At 38.5% G+C, this 17,439-nt stretch overlaps 3 protein-coding genes across 4 annotated transcripts; 2 read left to right on the top strand and 1 right to left on the bottom strand.

Moving 5' to 3' along the window:
• The first annotated feature begins 508 nt into the window (after positions 1-508).
• On the top strand, positions 509-5,902 carry LOC149021823 (putative folate-biopterin transporter 2). The gene is made up of 5 exons (XM_089150003.1): positions 509-1,208; positions 3,199-3,458; positions 3,541-3,636; positions 3,722-3,892; positions 3,982-5,902. Exons 1-5 carry the CDS (start codon positions 824-826, stop codon positions 4,567-4,569), a joined length of 1,500 nt encoding a protein of 499 aa, XP_089006129.1. The 5' UTR covers positions 509-823; the 3' UTR covers positions 4,570-5,902.
• Positions 5,903-6,033: 131 nt separating this feature from the next.
• On the bottom strand, positions 6,034-8,624 carry LOC149021822 (Eukaryotic aspartyl protease family protein). The gene is made up of 2 exons (XM_089150002.1): positions 8,328-8,624; positions 6,034-7,809 (listed from the first exon to the last, which is right to left on the bottom strand). Exons 1-2 carry the CDS (start codon positions 8,488-8,490, stop codon positions 6,542-6,544), a joined length of 1,431 nt encoding a protein of 476 aa, XP_089006128.1. The 5' UTR covers positions 8,491-8,624; the 3' UTR covers positions 6,034-6,541.
• A 4,000-nt stretch (positions 8,625-12,624) lies between these two features.
• On the top strand, positions 12,625-17,209 carry LOC149021821 (uncharacterized). Of its 2 annotated transcripts, none has more exons than XM_089149999.1 (6): positions 12,625-13,139; positions 13,367-13,636; positions 13,722-13,895; positions 13,987-14,093; positions 14,994-15,334; positions 16,409-17,209. In XM_089149999.1, exons 1-6 carry the CDS (start codon positions 12,987-12,989, stop codon positions 16,984-16,986), a joined length of 1,623 nt encoding a protein of 540 aa, XP_089006125.1. In that variant the 5' UTR covers positions 12,625-12,986; the 3' UTR covers positions 16,987-17,209. The 2 variants fall into 2 exon arrangements, with proteins under 2 accessions (XP_089006125.1, XP_089006124.1); XM_089149998.1 differs by having other exon boundaries at positions 12,626-13,139; positions 13,364-13,636; positions 16,409-17,207.
• Positions 17,210-17,439: the final 230 nt, after the last annotated feature.

Genomic DNA, 17,439 nt, shown 5'->3' with positions numbered 1-17,439 from the left:
TATACGCCTTATACGTGGAATGGACTTGAATATTGTGTATTTAATGTGCAATATGTGTTGTTAACGGCTAAGGTTTTAATCTCGAACACATATTGATCTTGATCGTTAGTTTTATAAATAATAAAAACCTAAATGGACAGTCGAGATTTACAGTACAAACTGAAGTAAATATAAAAGCTAACTACCCGATATATATATATATATGATAAAAACGTCATCGACCAGACACTTTGAAAATCAATCTTAAAAGAAGAAGAGCTTGTCGGCGGAAGGAGCAGAGGCACGTTTCGCATTAAAAGTTCTGCAACGCGGACATCCATGGTAAGTCATCGAGTGGGAGGGCAAGTCTTAATTTGCATGGCCCAATTAGACATTGCCACGTGTTCACAAATGAACTGGAGAGTGGTTTGTTGTTGTTAACTGGTGACCCTACCACTGCCTTTAATAGATCATTAATAGATCATCAGATGGACAGAGTGGCAAGCAATGTATAGTATAGTAAATTAGTAACTAGTAAGTACCAAGTAGGGTTTGGTTGGTCAAAATCTACTATTCTCTCTCTGTTTCCTCACCTGCTCTCCTCTTCTTCATCTCTACAGTTGATTTTCTGAAAAAACGGATGAGTGTTCTTGGATGAATTTGGACTCTTGCATTGAAATTGAAACCATCAATATCCATTCAAGAAAACGGATTCTGGATTGTTCTGGTGACACATGGAATCAAGGAATATTAAGGCTGAAAGGGCATCTGAGCAGCTTAGCTGAAATTTTTTTCTAATTTCACACGACTGTGATGTTTGATCTGTGATGCTGGTTTCTTTGTCATGAAATCTGTCTCGGAAATGAAGATGGGAGAAGAGTCTCTTCCTCTTAGCGATGGATCAGCAGAACAGAGTAAACCCAAGCATGGGTTTTGGGATTTCTTACGGGCACCTCTGTATTGGTTCAGAATGCTTGCTGAGGAAATGCATTGGAGCTTTGTTGTGGGTGTAGTTATTGTTTATGGAATCAGTCAGGGTTTGGGTGGAGGCCTGGCTCGGGTTGGTACAGAGTATTACTGGAAAGATGTTCAGAAGGTTCAGCCATCTGAAAGTCAGGTGTACTCTGGAATTACTCTTATTCCTTGGATGATCAAGCCTGTATACGGTCTTCTCACTGATGTGCTCCCTGTTGCTGGATATCGTAGAAGGCCCTACTTCATTTTTTCTGGTATTGCAATAAACATGAACGTTTTGTTGGCTTTTAATTCTGCTAAATTTTCTGTTTTGGCTTCATTGTTGGTGATTTTTGGTTACACCATGGAGATCTGATATTTTTTGGATTCTATTGAGTACTCTTTGAAACTAGTTGACTATTATCCCCAAGACTTTTTAATTGATTTTGTTGTCAAACGGTATCCTGAATTTGGTAGTCATTATGCATACATGGTTGATTTAATGCTTCTTTTAATCATTATTGTAGCTGTTGTATATCTTCTAATATTGGTCTTCTAAACAAGTTATACTGCACTTGTTTATCTTATTTTATATTTCTGATATCTTTATTGCTCACTCTGTAGTTTTCTTTCTGTCAATAACACGATCTTCATGCAAGACTTAACACTTGACGTTGCTTGGGTTAGAATAAGATTCTTGTTCTATGTTTCTACTGTCATGTTAAGTTGCTAGGGTTTTCTTTGCTCTTTTTCTATCTGGAGATGTTCATGTTGGGTGCATGTCTTTGTGAAATATAAGCTGTTGGAAGTAATAGATAACGTGAAATAGGTTCAAATACTTGCAACCTAGTTTAGGAAACGTTTTAGGCTTGAATTACATAGAATCTGTCTTCAAGTGCCTGCAGTTGTCAAGTCATCATACTATTATCTCCTGGAAGGATCTTATAACAGTCTAGGAAAATTGAAAAATGAGGACTTCTGTGGGAGGCTGAATTGCTTGAACCTCCTTATTAAGGATGACTTTACCTGCAAGCAATGGTTTGGGAGGATATCAATTTATGGTTCTAGTAAATCATGGCTTTCTGTTGGCTTCTTGGGTGGAGTTTGAATGATCTTGTTATCTGAGTTCCAGTGATAAAATAATCTTGTTATTGCTTAATATGTGTACATAAATTTACAACAGCTGTGCCCCCATTCAAACTATTTCACTTATTCCAGGATAAAATTCTCAGGGAACTTGAGAGTTGGTACCACATCGTTCTTGTTAAATAATATCTTAGTCAGCTGACTTGCAATGCATTGGCTTTAGCTATATGCATGTCCTGGTTGGTAATCTCTTGCTTTTGACTTGGTGTATAGGTTTTCTATCTCTAAGAAGTTTAAAAAATTTGAAGTATACATGTGGGTATCTACGAATCTGCGCTACCTACATCGGAATTATTGAAAAAGACAAGCCAGCTAAAGAAATTGGAAAGAAACAGGCTAAGCTTTGGTTTTTATAGTATTACATCTGAATACAATTTTGGCATGAGCTTTTGTGGGTGAGTAAGCATTCTTATGCTTAATTCAATGAACTGGTAAATCTAGATGTAAGAGAGTGCCTCCATCTTTGCATTCTATCCAATTTTGGGAACAACCAGATTAGGTTAAACTAGTTGACATTAAGTTATTAGAAAGAAGATGAAAATATTTTCTAACATCCAGAAAGGACCTTTAAAATGTTTTTCAAATTAAAATGGCATGAATTAGTAATTAGAGCCAATTCATATTTACTTGATGACATAGAACTCCATGATGGCCTGAATAGCAGCTTTCCATATGCCCAGCACATAGATAGTTTTGGGGATTCTAATAATGTCATTACCCCTAGTAGTTTGTGATTCATTTGACGGTGTGAACTGTAACACTTATTCGCCCTACATGCATTGTTGAATAATGCTTCAGAGCCATAGAGAGCAATTTTTAGGGACTACTTTCCATTAGAAGTAGCACTGATCTTTTGATTCAACCACCTCTGCTGGGATTTGGTATTCTTGGCAAAATCAAAGCTTCCATTTGGTAAGAAGGCATGTCACTCCTCAAGGCGTCTATTAGATTTGTGGTTAGAGTTGTTAGTTGGTTCCTTGATTGGGAATTGAGTGTTAACTGGTTCAGTAAGAGTAGCTCCATCCTTTGCAAGTGTAATTGATTTGTGTAGCACTAACTGCTGTGGCATTTGACTGATACAGTTCTCTGACCTGAATTATTTCTCTCTATAAATTTCAGGTGTTCTGGGTATAATCTCGATGCTTTTTCTAGCATTCCATAAAAATTTAAATGTTGTGTTTGCTTTGTTATCTCTTACGGCGGGAAGTGCTGCTGTAGCCATAGCAGATGTTACAATTGATGCCTGTGTTGCTCAAAATAGTATAACTCATCATTCACTTGCTGCTGACATGCAAAGCTTGTGTGGACTGAGTGCCTCCATTGGCGCACTAATAGGGTACTCCATCAGTGGTTTTCTTGTTCATCTAATTGGCTCTAAGGTTAGCTTCTTTTCATTGCCTGTGGTCATTGCTTGAATCCAGAAGTTGCTTACAGCTTTGTAAACTCATTCCTTTGTGACAGGGTGTGTTTGGCTTGTTGAGCATACCTTCTGCACTTGTCTTTTTGGTCGGAATAGTTCTCAATGAACCTCGTATGCCCAACTTTGACTACAGACTGGTAATACTATCTCCATTTCAGATGTTGCTGGGAGTTCTATTCCCTTTTCTGCTCATTGTATTCTTAAGATACATTCTTGAATCAGGTTTTCCAGAAGTTGCTAGATGCCACGAAGGCCATGTGGAAAACGCTTAGATGCCCAGAAGTTTGGAGGCCATGTACATATATGTACTTGTCACTGGCAGTGAGCTTGAATATCCAGGAAGGAATGTTTTACTGGTATACAGACCATAAAGCGGGTCCATCTTTCTCTCAGGTACCTTAAAGGTTTTTCTTTGGCTGTCTATGAACAAATTTTTTGTGGTTATATCCTACAACAGTTATGCCTTTTTTTGCTTGATTCAGGAGAACATTGGTTTCATATTCTGCATTGGTTCAGTAGGGTCACTCCTGGGAGTGTTACTGTACCAAAACATTCTAAAGGAATACCCGTTCCGTGCTTTGCTTTTATGGACACAGTTGATTTATGGTTTAGCAGGGATGTTAGATTTGGTGTTGGTGTTGCGGTTAAACCTGAAATTTGGGCTACCTGATTATTTCTTTGTCGTAATTGATGAAGGAGTTTCACAAATGACATCACGGCTAAAATGGATGCCTCTTCTTGTCCTTAGTTCCAAGCTTTGTCCCTCTGGCATAGAAGGCACATTCTTTGCCTTATTGATGTCTATTGATAACATCGGTTTACTCACGTCCTCATGGGGTGGGGGCCTCCTACTCCATATCTTGAAAGTTACCCGGGTACAATTCGACAACCTCTGGTTGGCTGTCTTGGTCCGCAATATAATGAGAATATTGCCATTGGGTCTGCTTTTTTTGATTCCTAGCAGTGATACCACATCTTCAATCCTCCCAAATGAAATGTTGGACACAAAAGGTGCAGAGACTCTTGAAACTGAGAACATTGAGCTGGTTTCTCTTATTAACAACACTTGACTTAAACATGGCTGGAAGATCTTATCTATGTGAATTGCTAACAAGAGCTACTATTCTGAGGGGAATGACCAATCATTTGCCTTGATAGCTTGTGGTGTTGCTTGAAGTGTTCTAATTTGCCTATCACGTGCAGAAAGATAGGAAGCATATTTTGCCTCGAAACAGCGGCGCTAGATTGGGGATTACTCTTGTTTGGAAGTGGCCCAGTGTGTGATTATGTCATGTTTCCTCATATATTCCATGGTTATTTTATTTAATTTTCTTCCTGATTCCATCTATTCTTTTCAGCCGAGTACTTTAGCTTCTTTTTTGTCAATCATCATCAGAATGTGCTCATATTTTTGTGGTTTAGAGGATGATATACATCTTCTCCTTTCATGTATCAAAAGGAGGAAGACAAAGAGAGGTACGGGGAGAAAACAGGGTGGGGGCAAATACAGAACTCCATGTATTTAGTTTCATATTCTATTGTATATTCTCTTATGCCCTATATATATTATTCAATTTTTTAATGAAGATGTGATACTATGTCACCTAGCAAAATTTTCTGTAGCAAATAGTAGTAGAATTGAAGTTAACATTCCATATTACAGAAGCTGAAGATTCCACCTGAGCTACTGTGTAAAGTCAGCACTCATCATGTTGTAGTACTTGGTATAGGGTTCTGTACCTGAACATTACAAGTGGAAGGTACAGAAAGAGAGGGAAAAAAAGGGGAAGAGGAGGGAGGGGGGAGGAAAGACCATTCAAAGGTTGAAAGAGGTGCATTGATGCACTCGACCATTTGTAGACAATGTCCAGTTTCCTCAGAAAAAATCGCTGAAGTTCTATATGTTTTGGCACTGAAGTGTTTGAGATGTAAGGAGATGAGTTTTTTTTTTTTTTTTTAGTAAAAACCAGCTCAGAAAAACAGCCCTTTAGAATGGATACATCATGAACTTTAGCCTTACCCAAAAGATTGAATAAATAGACAAAGAACTTAGCCAACATGATTCACTAGTATTCACATTTGCTTACTATAGCTAGGGTTTGAGTTGTCCGTCCCTGATGAAAATGCCTGAGTGGTTGGATGACAAAATAAATGCTTTCATCAGGTAAACCAAGCTTAGCCTGAGCTTAATTTTGTGCCTTTTCTGCTTTCTGCTGAGTCCAACCCTGATCTGATCATCTGAATACAACCCTCAAGCAAAACTAATATGTTGAAACTGACTCATTTGAAAAAGGTTGTGTATTTTCTGGACTGGTATTTGAGCATAGACAAGCCAGGATCCAAGTAGTGCTCAGCCAGCAGATTTTGAAGAGAACCTTAATGAGTAAACCCCCAAGTTCAAAAGATCTGGTTGATGGGGGCCCAGCATCTTTGGGGGAAGGGGGGGGGGGGGGGGTTAATGGATAACCCTTCTTTCCAAGTTCAAAATACATTTTACTTAATTGACTGGTAACTGATGATCTACCCATGGGAGCTGCCACAAGAAGCTCCTAGGAGAAAAAAACTTCCTCAACAACCAGTGATTGATTAAGTTGACTCTTATCTGTCAGATATTCAATTGGTTGCACGGAGAAGTTAGCTCTCTGGGTTAGCTCCATTTGGTTATTATAGCAATGTGTCCTAATGGTACCCTATGGGCTTGTTCCAAGCATTAGCTTTTAGGTAACTCTCTAAACAGGTAAACAACAGGGAAGGGGATATAAAAGGAAGGAGACGCTAAAGTAAACCCCAATCTTTTCCTTTTTACATAAAGAAGCAACAGAGTATCAAATCATTAAAAAAGTCAATAAGGGCATACATATGAGTTATATCTCCTTCCTTCTTACATTTTCATATCTAATTAGAAATTAATCTTGACAAAAAGAACTGCAGCTCAGAATATTTTTGTGGCTGCCAGCCCCATATAAACTTCTATAGATTCTATAGATTTCGATTTCCATGCCAATTCAACCTATTAAATTTCACAACTTTTTATCTGTATTCTTAAACATAATTGCATGTCTCTTCGGCAAATCCTATTCTTGATTCTTTGGTATCATAAACAACCCTCAGGTTCTTCTGCTGATAATTTCCGATGATCCCAATCTCATCTTCATAAGATAGACTAGCCAGAGCCAAACAGACCTGAGAAGCATCCATTTTAACAAAATAAAAGATTCCATCGACATCCACCTTCATCTTAACATCACCCTCATAATGCATCATCACTGTGGGAATGCTCACTTCTTGGTACCCTGTCAGGTTAAAGCATGTATCCAGAATGGAAAAACTGGGAGCTGTAGGGAATCCAGAAAATTGTTTCAGGAACTCAGCCTTCAGAACCCTATAAATTGATGGAGGAAGTCTAGAGATTACAGTTCCAGAGTCTATCAGAATTCCAGCTTTGGCAAACCCTGGAGCTTGTAAAGCAACACCTCCGATGCTAATATCAGTAAGGTTTAATAGATAAAAGGTAGAAAGCTGTGGATTTAGAACCATTTTAGTGTAAGAGATGGGAGAGGAATTCTTGTAAACAGAAGAATCCTCACCTAGAATTAGTGATCCAGATGCATCACCTTCTATTGAAGGTAAACAGTAGGAGAAAACTCCTCCAAATTGGCCATGTGTTTGGGAAACTAATGAAAGTTCACTGCGGCCTAGACCCATTATACCAGCAGCTACCCCAAAGAGACCTTTGTTGTTCCTGCCACAACCAAAGATAAAATTCTGAATGGAAGTGGTACCAAGATTAAGGTGTTCGTTACCTAATTCACCACTAGTATAGGATCCGTCACCATAGCTCACAGAGTAGCTGCAGGTTGGCTGGTTAGTCTCACATGCTCCTGAGTTTCCAGTAGCAAATTCTAAGGACTGGCAAGTGGAAGAGTTGCAGAGAACTGGTTGGTATGATGGGGAGGCCATTGGCTTGAAGAGTGGGTCTTGTTGGTTGTAACATGAATTACAGGGCTCACACTGGACCCATGTCAGATCACTTCCTGTATCCACAATCACTGTCATATTCTTACCACCCAATTCTACTGTAACAATGTAGTTAAGTGTCTGGACTTTTATGCCTGAAGTCACAGGAATTTGAGTTTCTGACAGGTCTTCAGTCTGACTAGAAAGTGCTCTTTTGATTTGCAGTTGTAATGACCGCACCCGAATATCATCATCAATTAAGTGCTTTTGAAGCTCTTTGTCCCAGTCCTTGATCAGTCCAGAGCAGTAGTCTTTGTGCTTCATTTCCAGTACAGATGCAGCCTTTTCTGCCCCTAAAAATCCAGAAATAGACAACGTGAAGGCACTGTAACCATCTTTAGACTGAGTTTCTAAGAAAACTAAATTGAAGAATTAATATCTGGAAACTCTATTTATATGAAGGTGGAAGAATTCAAGAATTAAAGACATGAAGATGCATTTATGGAAGCAGATTTTTTTTTTCTTCTACTGTTTCTTTTACAAAACCAAAACAAACAAGGAAAGCATAACTCAAAAGTTAAAAATTTCCATGAGACACTGAATCTTTAAGCCTATGATAGAGTCAAGGCACAGATAGTGCCCTGAAAACACTCAATCTTAGCAGGCTTATAACTCTGCAGGCATCTTCTTCGTGCAAACAGTTAATTTACAGGGGAAAAGAAACCTGAAAACTTGAAAATGCAAAGCCAAAGTGAAGAGTGAATAAAATCAAGAGAAGAGAACCCAGACAAACTAATTCAGATTTCCCTTTCCAGAGCAAAGAGTGAGTCATGTACAATTTTTTTTTTTTTTTTTCTTTGATCAAACTCACTTGATATCTGTGGCTGACATGTAGAGAGATGACCCTGTTTCCTCCATTGAAACTTCTGCAAGTTGAGAACTTTTTTCTCTTGAAAGCAATGAATCCCGTTATCACCATTGAGAAGAAGGAAGAGAAAGAGCATCAGTGGCAGAAAAGACATTGCTTCTGCCATTTTAAGTGGTTGAGAAGAAAAGTGAATCAGAAAGAAAGGAAAATGGGTTGCAGAGGAAAAGAATGGAGGAACAAGAAAAAGAAATGAAGGGAGAGCAGAGGTGGGGGAATGGGGAGATTCTCGGGTGTTGGAGTTTGGCATCAGAACAAAATGAGAATTGCTGGCCTTTGGACCCACTTGTGCATGAGAATTATTGGTGTTTCACGTGCAGAGATTACTCACCCAAGTCCACTGTTATCTTTGGATGACTTAACTAGAAGATGAGTTCCTCCATAAGCCTCCAAACAAAGAATCCATGGCCCTTCACGGATTTAGCTGTTAATACTTTTGTTTTTCTTGGATAATAAAAATCAACTGTTAAAGCTCACAACTTGACTGAGAGCCTTTTATTTATTTATTTATTTATTATATGGTACTGTATGTCAGTATTTATGGAAAACTACAAATTTGGATTATGTAAAACGGGGACGGTTTACCAATATTGTCTCCTTCTAGTTTCTAGTTTGTGGATGTGTTTCTAGCATGGTAGCTGCCATCCTGCTATACAAAGGCAATAATCTAAGGAGTTATTAAGTCCGAACTTTCGTTTCACCATGCCTTAACCCCTATAAGCAGTTAATCCTTATGCCTATATCAAAAAAAAAGTTTCAAGTGTGAATCATTTTCCTTCAAAGGGTAGCGCATAACACTTCATCCACTCTTCAAACCACATATTCAAGCGAGGCACTCACCTCAAAACCTGATAAGGTGGGATCCCCTATGAATGTTTCTTTAGTGGAGATCCTCTCCACCCAACCTACCTGTTAAACTATCCTCCTACACTCACAGAGGCTTGACACAGACAAATCCTGTGAGTGTGGGTCCTGATACCTTATGTAAGAATGGAAAGATAGGTTGACAGGCAAGTTAGGTGGAGAGCATTTGGACTCGTGTTTCCCTCCCTCTATTGATTAAGCAAATTGAAATATGGATTAACTCCCCAATCTTACTCCCCAACTAGCATTTTTCAATTATATCCCATCATACTTTTTCAGTTAAAACCAGTATTTCTGCTTTAGCATTACTGGCTTTACCCCCAAAGAAAAAGGAAAAAGAAAAATAAGGCCTTAGCATTGCAGTAGAAAACATACTTTGTTCCTAGACACTCCACCAGATGATATTGAAGAAAAACCCTTGTCATAAATAACCAACCAAATCAAGATTCCAGAGGGTTTTGAGAAGCAAGAATATTTTTCTTTCTTTCTTTAGATGGGATCCTCAAAAACAATCATCATCTTTCACTATTTCTGAAAGGTCCCTTGAATAGTATCAATGCATTCAAAACTTTATATGTGGTTGTTGCCCCTACTTGTTTTGCTGGCAATCTACTTTGCTTAGCATCCACATTGGCTATATTCTTCACATAGCTGTTAGAACAAAGCCAGAAATGTTGGTTCTCATATTCTTGGTGGGTCTGAAAGCTAGGCGTGGCAGACACACCAAAAAAGAAAGGTAAATGGAACACTGGTAGTTATATGATTCCTTGAAGCCTTGGCGTGTTGTAGCTTTGACCCAGTTGGTGATGTTTCCAGGTACACCTTAGATCATTTTGAGGGTCATATTACACTTTCCAATTATATTCTATCCCACTTAATACAGTACATTCAATCATTTTCTGTTTCAAGTTCTGAGCAACCTTACCATTCTTTTTAGAAAGATTCTTTTCTGGGTTTTGAACATTTGATCAATCGTTTGGCAAATGAACACTTGATCAACCTAAAATGCATTCTAGGATGCAAACCAAATTCAACCTTAATTACATTTCAGAACATTTATAGATAAGAATTTCAATTCATCCCTTCACTTACTTCCAAGTGAGGGTCAGTATTATACGCCTAAAGTTGAACACAGAATAATGTTAGCCATGTCCATATTGAGTAATCGAGACATCTGGCTTGGGATGGCCAGACAAACAATAATCAAAGAGAACATGACATGATGAGCAAGAGGCAGTTGGTCCAGACGAGACAACCCTCATGAAGCCCCTCTTACCGAGTTGGGATTTTCTATTAGTCAGGGCAGACATATGCGCTCTTCTTATATTACTTTACCATATTTAATATGTGTGAGGTATACTCATGGTATATCGCCGACACAGGGCGATATATCGCCGTGTCGTTGGGGGGCAACACGACTCCCCCCAGCGACATGATATTTACAATATATCGGCGATATATCACCGAAATGTCGATATATCGCCGAAACGCAGAAAAATCGGTGATATATAGCTACATTTGCATATATAACAGTATTTCATTTGTTTTCCGCCAATTTTTCGTTCGATTTTTGCCAAAATGACATAGGACCTCTACAGGCTCCGGGGGCGTTGCCTCCACACCACCGCTGGGGCGGCCTCCCCGGACCCCTGCCCGCTCATTGGAAGCGGGACCCATGTCCGTCAACAACAATATGTGAATCATGAACCATACTCAACATAATTGTATAATGAATTGTAAACTTTAGTACATCTATTTACTAGTTGTTTATTTGTTTTCTGTTTACATATTTACATTAGTTTATATGAATTTTTCAAACTTCCAGTTTTGCCCGCATATAGCCGGAGATGTGCTAATTATACACTTTATATTATGTGATGTTTTAGGTCAAAATAACACTCCCAATGTGTTTATTGGCCTCAAATTAGGCTACACGTCAAATTTCATGTCAAAATGACCTAAAATACCCTTCGAAACAAGGCGACATGTAAAAGTCCGCTGACATCTGGCGACATGTCGCCCGAGTCACCATGGTCCAACACTGCGACACGGACCTACATGTCGGACCATGGGTATACTTTTAAATTTTGATAAGATGAATTAGTGGTGATATTTACTATGGTCTCCCTTCTTTTTCTTTTTATTTATTTATTTATTTATTTATTTTTTATATATTTTCTTCATTAGAAATGAGCTCCCCTCTTACTTACGATGAAAAAGTGTGAAGGGACGAAAGACCTTTATCTAGAGGATTCGGATTCCTTCATCATATTCAGTACAAAATTGAAAGTGATTGCTTTAACTAGGGTCTAGTTATTGCCAAAAAAAAAAAAAAAAAACTAGGGTCTAGTTGGGTTAAGGTTTCTTAAAATCTTAGGTTTCGTATTATCCACGAAGGTAGATAAATGTGATATTCTTTTTCTTTTTCGATTTGAGGTCCATCTGGGCCAACTTATATATACTCGACTATATCATCAGGAGAGAATTGTGATATTATTTTATATTCAATTAAACCTTTAGATCGGTTGCCTTCTTTTTTACGAGGAATGTGGCCATTATAACTTGCGTTAGCATCAAATTTGGATCACCTCCCCAATGAGGGAGCACCATCCAAATACTTTTTACCACACATTGTGTGGGGTCCACATTTAAAACTAATAAATAATTCAAAGATAAGATTTTTTGTGGGCCCCACACAAAATCTGTGGTCTATAAACATAAGGGAGCCCTCTTGACAGGAGGTGATCTGGACTCATTAGAGTGTGAGCTACATATGGAACCAATAAAAGATTATAATCGAACATCCACACGGAAGAGTTCAACATCTAGTTGTCTCCGCTGATCTCTTCTATCAGCTCTAATAGCATTTATGACAAATTAAAAATCCCCGCTTTTGGTACAATGACACTTTTATACATAGGGTAACCTTTTACCGAAAAACAACGAAATGAGAAGTCAAATTAAAATCCATTCATCCAAATCTATCACTTAACAACAATGACAGGAATAATTTAGCCAATCACAAACAATTCTCTTTAAACTTAGCTAAACACTGCATAGACAAGCAAGGAACAATGGGCTCCATTTTTATCCACTAGTTACACATGTCATCATGCCTGTGGCGCCACTTTTACTAGGCAACGCCAACATATATAAAACAATATTGAAGTTATACAAACGGAAGCTTAGTAGAATGTTTGAGAAGCTCAATTCTTAGTAAAAAGGTTGTGGGTTCAACCCTTGCGGTATATGCTTGGAATTTTATCAGGTTCATTTCTTTGTCCAAGTCCAAATTTCTTATATATAAAAAGTGATTTCATTTTTTTTTTAAATAATAAAAGATGGGGAATGTTACAGTTTTCATCTAAATTGCGAAAATAAACTTTCTAAATTGCGATCCGGTGCTTTGAAGTCGAGGTTACAATTAGCAGACTCCGTTTGTAGTCACGAACAAGTACTTCACAGTCCACGTTTGCCGTCAAGTCCACCGTGGCGTCCGTTAAGGTTTCTAAGGTTTCGCGTGTGAAAGCGAGAGTTTTGCTAGGGTTTTCAGAGTCCCCATTAGTGGATCAAACGGCGGGAAAGTTTGTCACAGAACCGAGAAGTTCGTTTCGGGATCCGCAGAAGTAGGGTTTTTTTTGCACCTGGAATTGACGAGCACTCTGTATAGGTGGTTTCATTTTGATCTGGTGTTGCTTCTCTGCTTCGAGTTAGTGTTTCCGAGATTTGGTTCGGATTTTGATGGTTCAGTTGATGAATTCCGGTGATCTGCCACCGGAATCCGAGTCGCAGTGTCGGAACAAGTTTCCGGTTAAGTTGGAGATCGAAGACCAGTCGGATGAAGAGCACGGCTCTGTCAAAAAGCGAGCCAAGCTCTCCTCTCTTCCTCAACAGGTCCGACTTTCACTCTGATTTGGATTTTCTGTAATGAGTTTTTGATTGATTTAAGTAGCCCTGTCTATATCAGTAAAACAACTTCAGGGTTTCTGTCTTATGAGATTATTTTAGTTCATCTCTGATTTGGGTTCCCTATTTTCCCGCTGACGAGTTGCTTATTGATGCTTATTTTGTGTGTGTGTGTTTTTTTTTTTAATATTTATGATGTTTGATTACTGCAGCAGTGGAACTCTGGAAGTGGCGTATCTCCTATTCCGCCTTCACAGTATAATCCACTTGATGAGCCTAGTCCATTGGGTCTGAGATTGAAGAAGAGCCCCTCCTTTTTGGATTTAATTCAAATGAGGCTCTCCCAAGGGAATGCTTCAACTCTAAGCAATGGGAGTCTTGACGTAGGGAAAAAGGATGGTAAATGTGCCAGTGCTCCTGGAAATACTGATAAGCTCAAGGCTTCCAATTTTCCTGTTTCGCTTCTAAGAATTGGAACTTGGGAGGTATCAACTGATTAGTATTTATTATTTAACTTATCTGTGCTTTGCCTCTAATGTGCAATTAATTGAAAATTTTGGGGGGTGACAGTGTAAATCAAAATACGAAGGTGATCTCGTTGCAAAATGTTACTTTGCGAAGCATAAGCTAGTCTGGGAGGTTCTTGAAGGTGGCCTAAAGAGTAAGATAGAAATTCAGTGGTCAGATATTATGGCTATCAAAGCAAACTGCGCGGATAACGCTCCTGGGACCTTAGATATAGTGGTAATTTTTTGCCTTTGTACATGAGACATTATTGCATTAATTGGATTTGTTGTTATTTCTGTCTGAACAAACATGTGATTTTGTGATATAGCTGGCTAGACAACCTCTTTTCTTTAAGGAGACCAATCCGCAGCCTAGGAAGCACACCCTATGGCAGGCAACTTCTGATTTCACTGGCGGAGAGGCAAGCATAAACAGGTAGCTGAAGGGAAAGAGGTTACTATTTTTTCTCTATTTGATTCCAACTTTAAAGAGGTGAACATAAGCACTGGTCTGATCTATTGTCACTATGGATCAATTTGTACCATGCCTACAACATGAGTGTATAATTGCCAACAGATAATAAACAAAGCATTAGCTATAAAGATGAGCATATAAAATCTGAAAAGCAATTAGAGGGTTAAGAGTTAGAATCAGTTTCATATAATATGAGATAACAACGCAGGCTAAGGCAGCACCTGTTTAACACCTTCACAATTTTTTCTGTATGTTGGTGTTTGTGATGGTTTGTTAGGATTGGCCAATCCTTGCAGGGCTGATCCTATCTTTGGCGGTTTATCACTGACTTCCAAATCATTATTCATGCATTGGTTAGTTTTTCGAAACAAGATGCTCTTTTTCTCTGTTTCTGTTGGTTCAGTAATTTTTCTTCACTAGCCTTCTATTTATATGTCATTTCGTAATCCTTGATTTGTTAAATTTAACATCTGCCTCTTCACATATGCCTCCTCGTCAACAAGATGATCATTCCTCTGTTTTTGTCAATTATATTTGAGTGAGAACTCTTCTTTTTTCCAAAATGTTACCTGGTAAATTTGTTGGGAAGCTATTGCATGTGAATGGGCATATATGGGTTACACAATCCATCTTTGCATTGTCATCATAGGTCTCACTATGTATTGAAGTGGGGTGTACTGTGGGAACTGCACTCCTAGATGGAATTGTATCTTAGCACTTGAAGGTGGGTATCCCAGTACGAGGTTGTTAGGTTAGTTGCCATGAGCTTACACACTATGTCTTACATATGCATCTATCATTTAGTGGGTTCCACGTGTTGGCTGTTGAACATGAATCTTGATCATCTTCCTATGTCTACAGACGACATTTTCTGCAATGCCCACAAGGTTTACTGAGCAAGCATTATGAAAAGCTTATCCAGTGTGATCCTCGTCTAAACATGCTGAGCCAACAGCCAGAAACAGTGTTAGAGTCTCCATACTTTGAATCCAGAGGTTCTGATTTTGAGGACGTAAATGAGTCCAAATGCCAAGTTTTTGATCCGCTAGATGGTGAATATGTAGCCTGCATTCCTGGGGTCCGGGATGAAGCATTGCCATCTGCTACCCAATCATCTACATCAAAAGGTCAATTTCTCGATCCTGTCGGAAGACCACCATCACCAGATCATGTGCCTCTTGAAGTTCCTTCCCCTAGCTCAGGTATATGTTTTGAATCTGCCGTTTATTTTTACAATGTACATGATAGACATTCTTTACAAAGTTATGATGAACAGGACTGATTTTCTTAGAAATAGAAAGCCTTGGACGCTCAGACAATTTGGGAGTTCATCAAACAATTTTTTGGCTTGTCTTGGAAATTTTGATGTATAATCGGTGACTTAGTTTTCTATCTTACCAGAGAGAAATGTTTTACCTCATTCACTAAGTATATATGCAATATGCCATTAAAATACGCTTTTATTTGGAGCTATGTATTGTATCTAATTGAAAAGTAAATACATTATCAAAGAAATTTACTAGAAAACCAAAACTAAGAGTAAGCAATTTTTGTTATCGATGAATCCAAAATTAAAAATTACCCGTTTTTGGATTTTAAGTTGGAGTAAATAATTTTATCCTGAAACATCTACTTTAACTTTGTTTTGGGATGAAATATAACTTTTTTAGTTGACATGATCTGATCTTTTCAGTTAACTAGTCTTTGTGAACTATTATTAACATGTCATTTTCTCATGTGGTTTCGGGGAATTAGCGGACTGGTGTGGAAGTTTTAATTTCCAAATTTTGAATTATTGCAAAGGAACACATTGCATGAACTACCAGTAATACCCACATAATTGGAGCAGGGAAATGGCTTAGGTTGAAAGATCTGAAAAGTTTAGAAGTATGGAATATTTTCATGTCTTCACTAGCATTTCTCTGACTTTGTATGCATCTGTCGTACATTAACTTTGCAAGCTATATTCTCAGAATCACTTTGAAACTGTGGCAATGATCATGATCAATTGGATTGCTTCTCCCACTGATCATGACACTTGTGCATCCAGTTTTTCCAACTAGTTTAATGATATAATGTTCTTCAGTGGAATTTGTGTAAATGAATTATCTTAAATTCTGTGGGTGGGCTTGGTTAACATTTGCCCAATTGCACCTATTAGTTTGTTTTATGTTTTGTGTTTGTATTTGTTGGTTGGTAGAAATGAATTCTCGTCTAAACCTTGCTGAGCCTATTTTATCATTTGTATCTGATAATGGATATCCGAACTATTGAAGAAACTGGAAGCAGCGAAGCTGAGGAATCAAAAGGGCTTGACCAGTGGGACCAAGTGAAAGTTCCTGGACTCCACCCCTCCATGTCTATGAGTGATATTGTGAACCACATTGGACATTGTTTATCAGAGCAGATGAATTCTGGCAATCCTCTTTTCTCTGATAAAGGTTTACAAAACGACAACATGCTGGAGGAGATTGCCCAGTACTTGCTCAGTGATTCTCAACTTACTTCAACCTCTGGCTCCGATGAGAAGTCCGTAATGTCTCGAGTCAATTCCCTGTGTTGTCTTCTACAGATGGATCCTCCTACAGTTCAAAACTTGCAGCTTAACAGTGAAGCTGACCTTGATGTGGTTGGTGAGAGCAAGGATGGTTTAGCCAACTCCATCTATGAATCGAAGCAAGAGATCAAGGCCCTTGCTGATCAACCACTTGACGGGGAATCCAGCCATAAGCAAACTCCAGCTATGTCAAGGAAAGACTCTTTTGGTGATATGCTACTTAATCTCCCGCGTGTTGCATCTGTGCCACATTTCTTGTTCAACATATCGGAAGATGGTGAGAATCAAGCCAGATAATCCTGCTCTACTGTGACAATGCTCCAGTTCCCGTGCCATGTACAAAATGTAATTAAAGATGTGTTTTTCAGCCTTTGATGGATTCCTGGTAAAAATCCTATTTAGACGACTGAGCGCTAAGTTCTGTAATTCAGTGCTTGTTGGATATGCCAGTTATCCTTCTATAATAAATTAGTATTTTGTGTAAGTTTCAAGTAGTCAAGTGAATGAACTCTAAGCGAGGTTCAAGTTAAGCATTTAGCGATGGATTTGGTTCACTTAGCCCCGTTAACTACATTTGATCGTAATCTGCCAGAATAGCTGAAACCCCAAAGGTGGAAACGGGAGGGAAGCAAAAACCAAAAACCTCCATAGTTTGATTCTTTGAAGGTTTTATTTGATGGATTTGGATCTACTACTAGAGGCAAAGCTCATCGGTCTTCTGCCTAGAAGAGGGGAAACATGAGACCTGAA

This window comes from Hakea prostrata, chromosome 3, assembly GCF_041222555.1.
Source record: "Hakea prostrata isolate BN-2017 chromosome 3, UWA_Hpros_2, whole genome shotgun sequence".
In the NCBI taxonomy this organism is placed as follows: Eukaryota; Viridiplantae; Streptophyta; class Magnoliopsida; order Proteales; family Proteaceae; genus Hakea; species Hakea prostrata.
This window is presented reverse-complemented; position numbering and strand designations above follow the sequence as displayed.

Coding starts and splice junctions, on each gene's coding strand:
- LOC149021823 (XM_089150003.1), top strand. CDS start 824: ATGAAATCTGTCTCGGAAATGAAGATGGGAGAAGAGTCTCTTCCTCTT. Junction 1,209..3,198: donor GCCCTACTTCATTTTTTCTG/GTATTGCAATAA, acceptor TATAAATTTCAG/GTGTTCTGGGTATAATCTCG. Junction 3,459..3,540: donor TTCATCTAATTGGCTCTAAG/GTTAGCTTCTTT, acceptor CCTTTGTGACAG/GGTGTGTTTGGCTTGTTGAG.
- LOC149021822 (XM_089150002.1), bottom strand. CDS start 8,490: ATGGCAGAAGCAATGTCTTTTCTGCCACTGATGCTCTTTCTCTTCCTT. Junction 7,810..8,327: donor ATGTCAGCCACAGATATCAA/GTGAGTTTGATC, acceptor CTGGATTTTTAG/GGGCAGAAAAGGCTGCATCT.
- LOC149021821 (XM_089149998.1), top strand. CDS start 12,987: ATGGTTCAGTTGATGAATTCCGGTGATCTGCCACCGGAATCCGAGTCG. Junction 13,637..13,721: donor TAAGAATTGGAACTTGGGAG/GTATCAACTGAT, acceptor GGGGGGTGACAG/TGTAAATCAAAATACGAAGG. Junction 15,335..16,408: donor AGTTCCTTCCCCTAGCTCAG/GTATATGTTTTG, acceptor GAACTATTGAAG/AAACTGGAAGCAGCGAAGCT.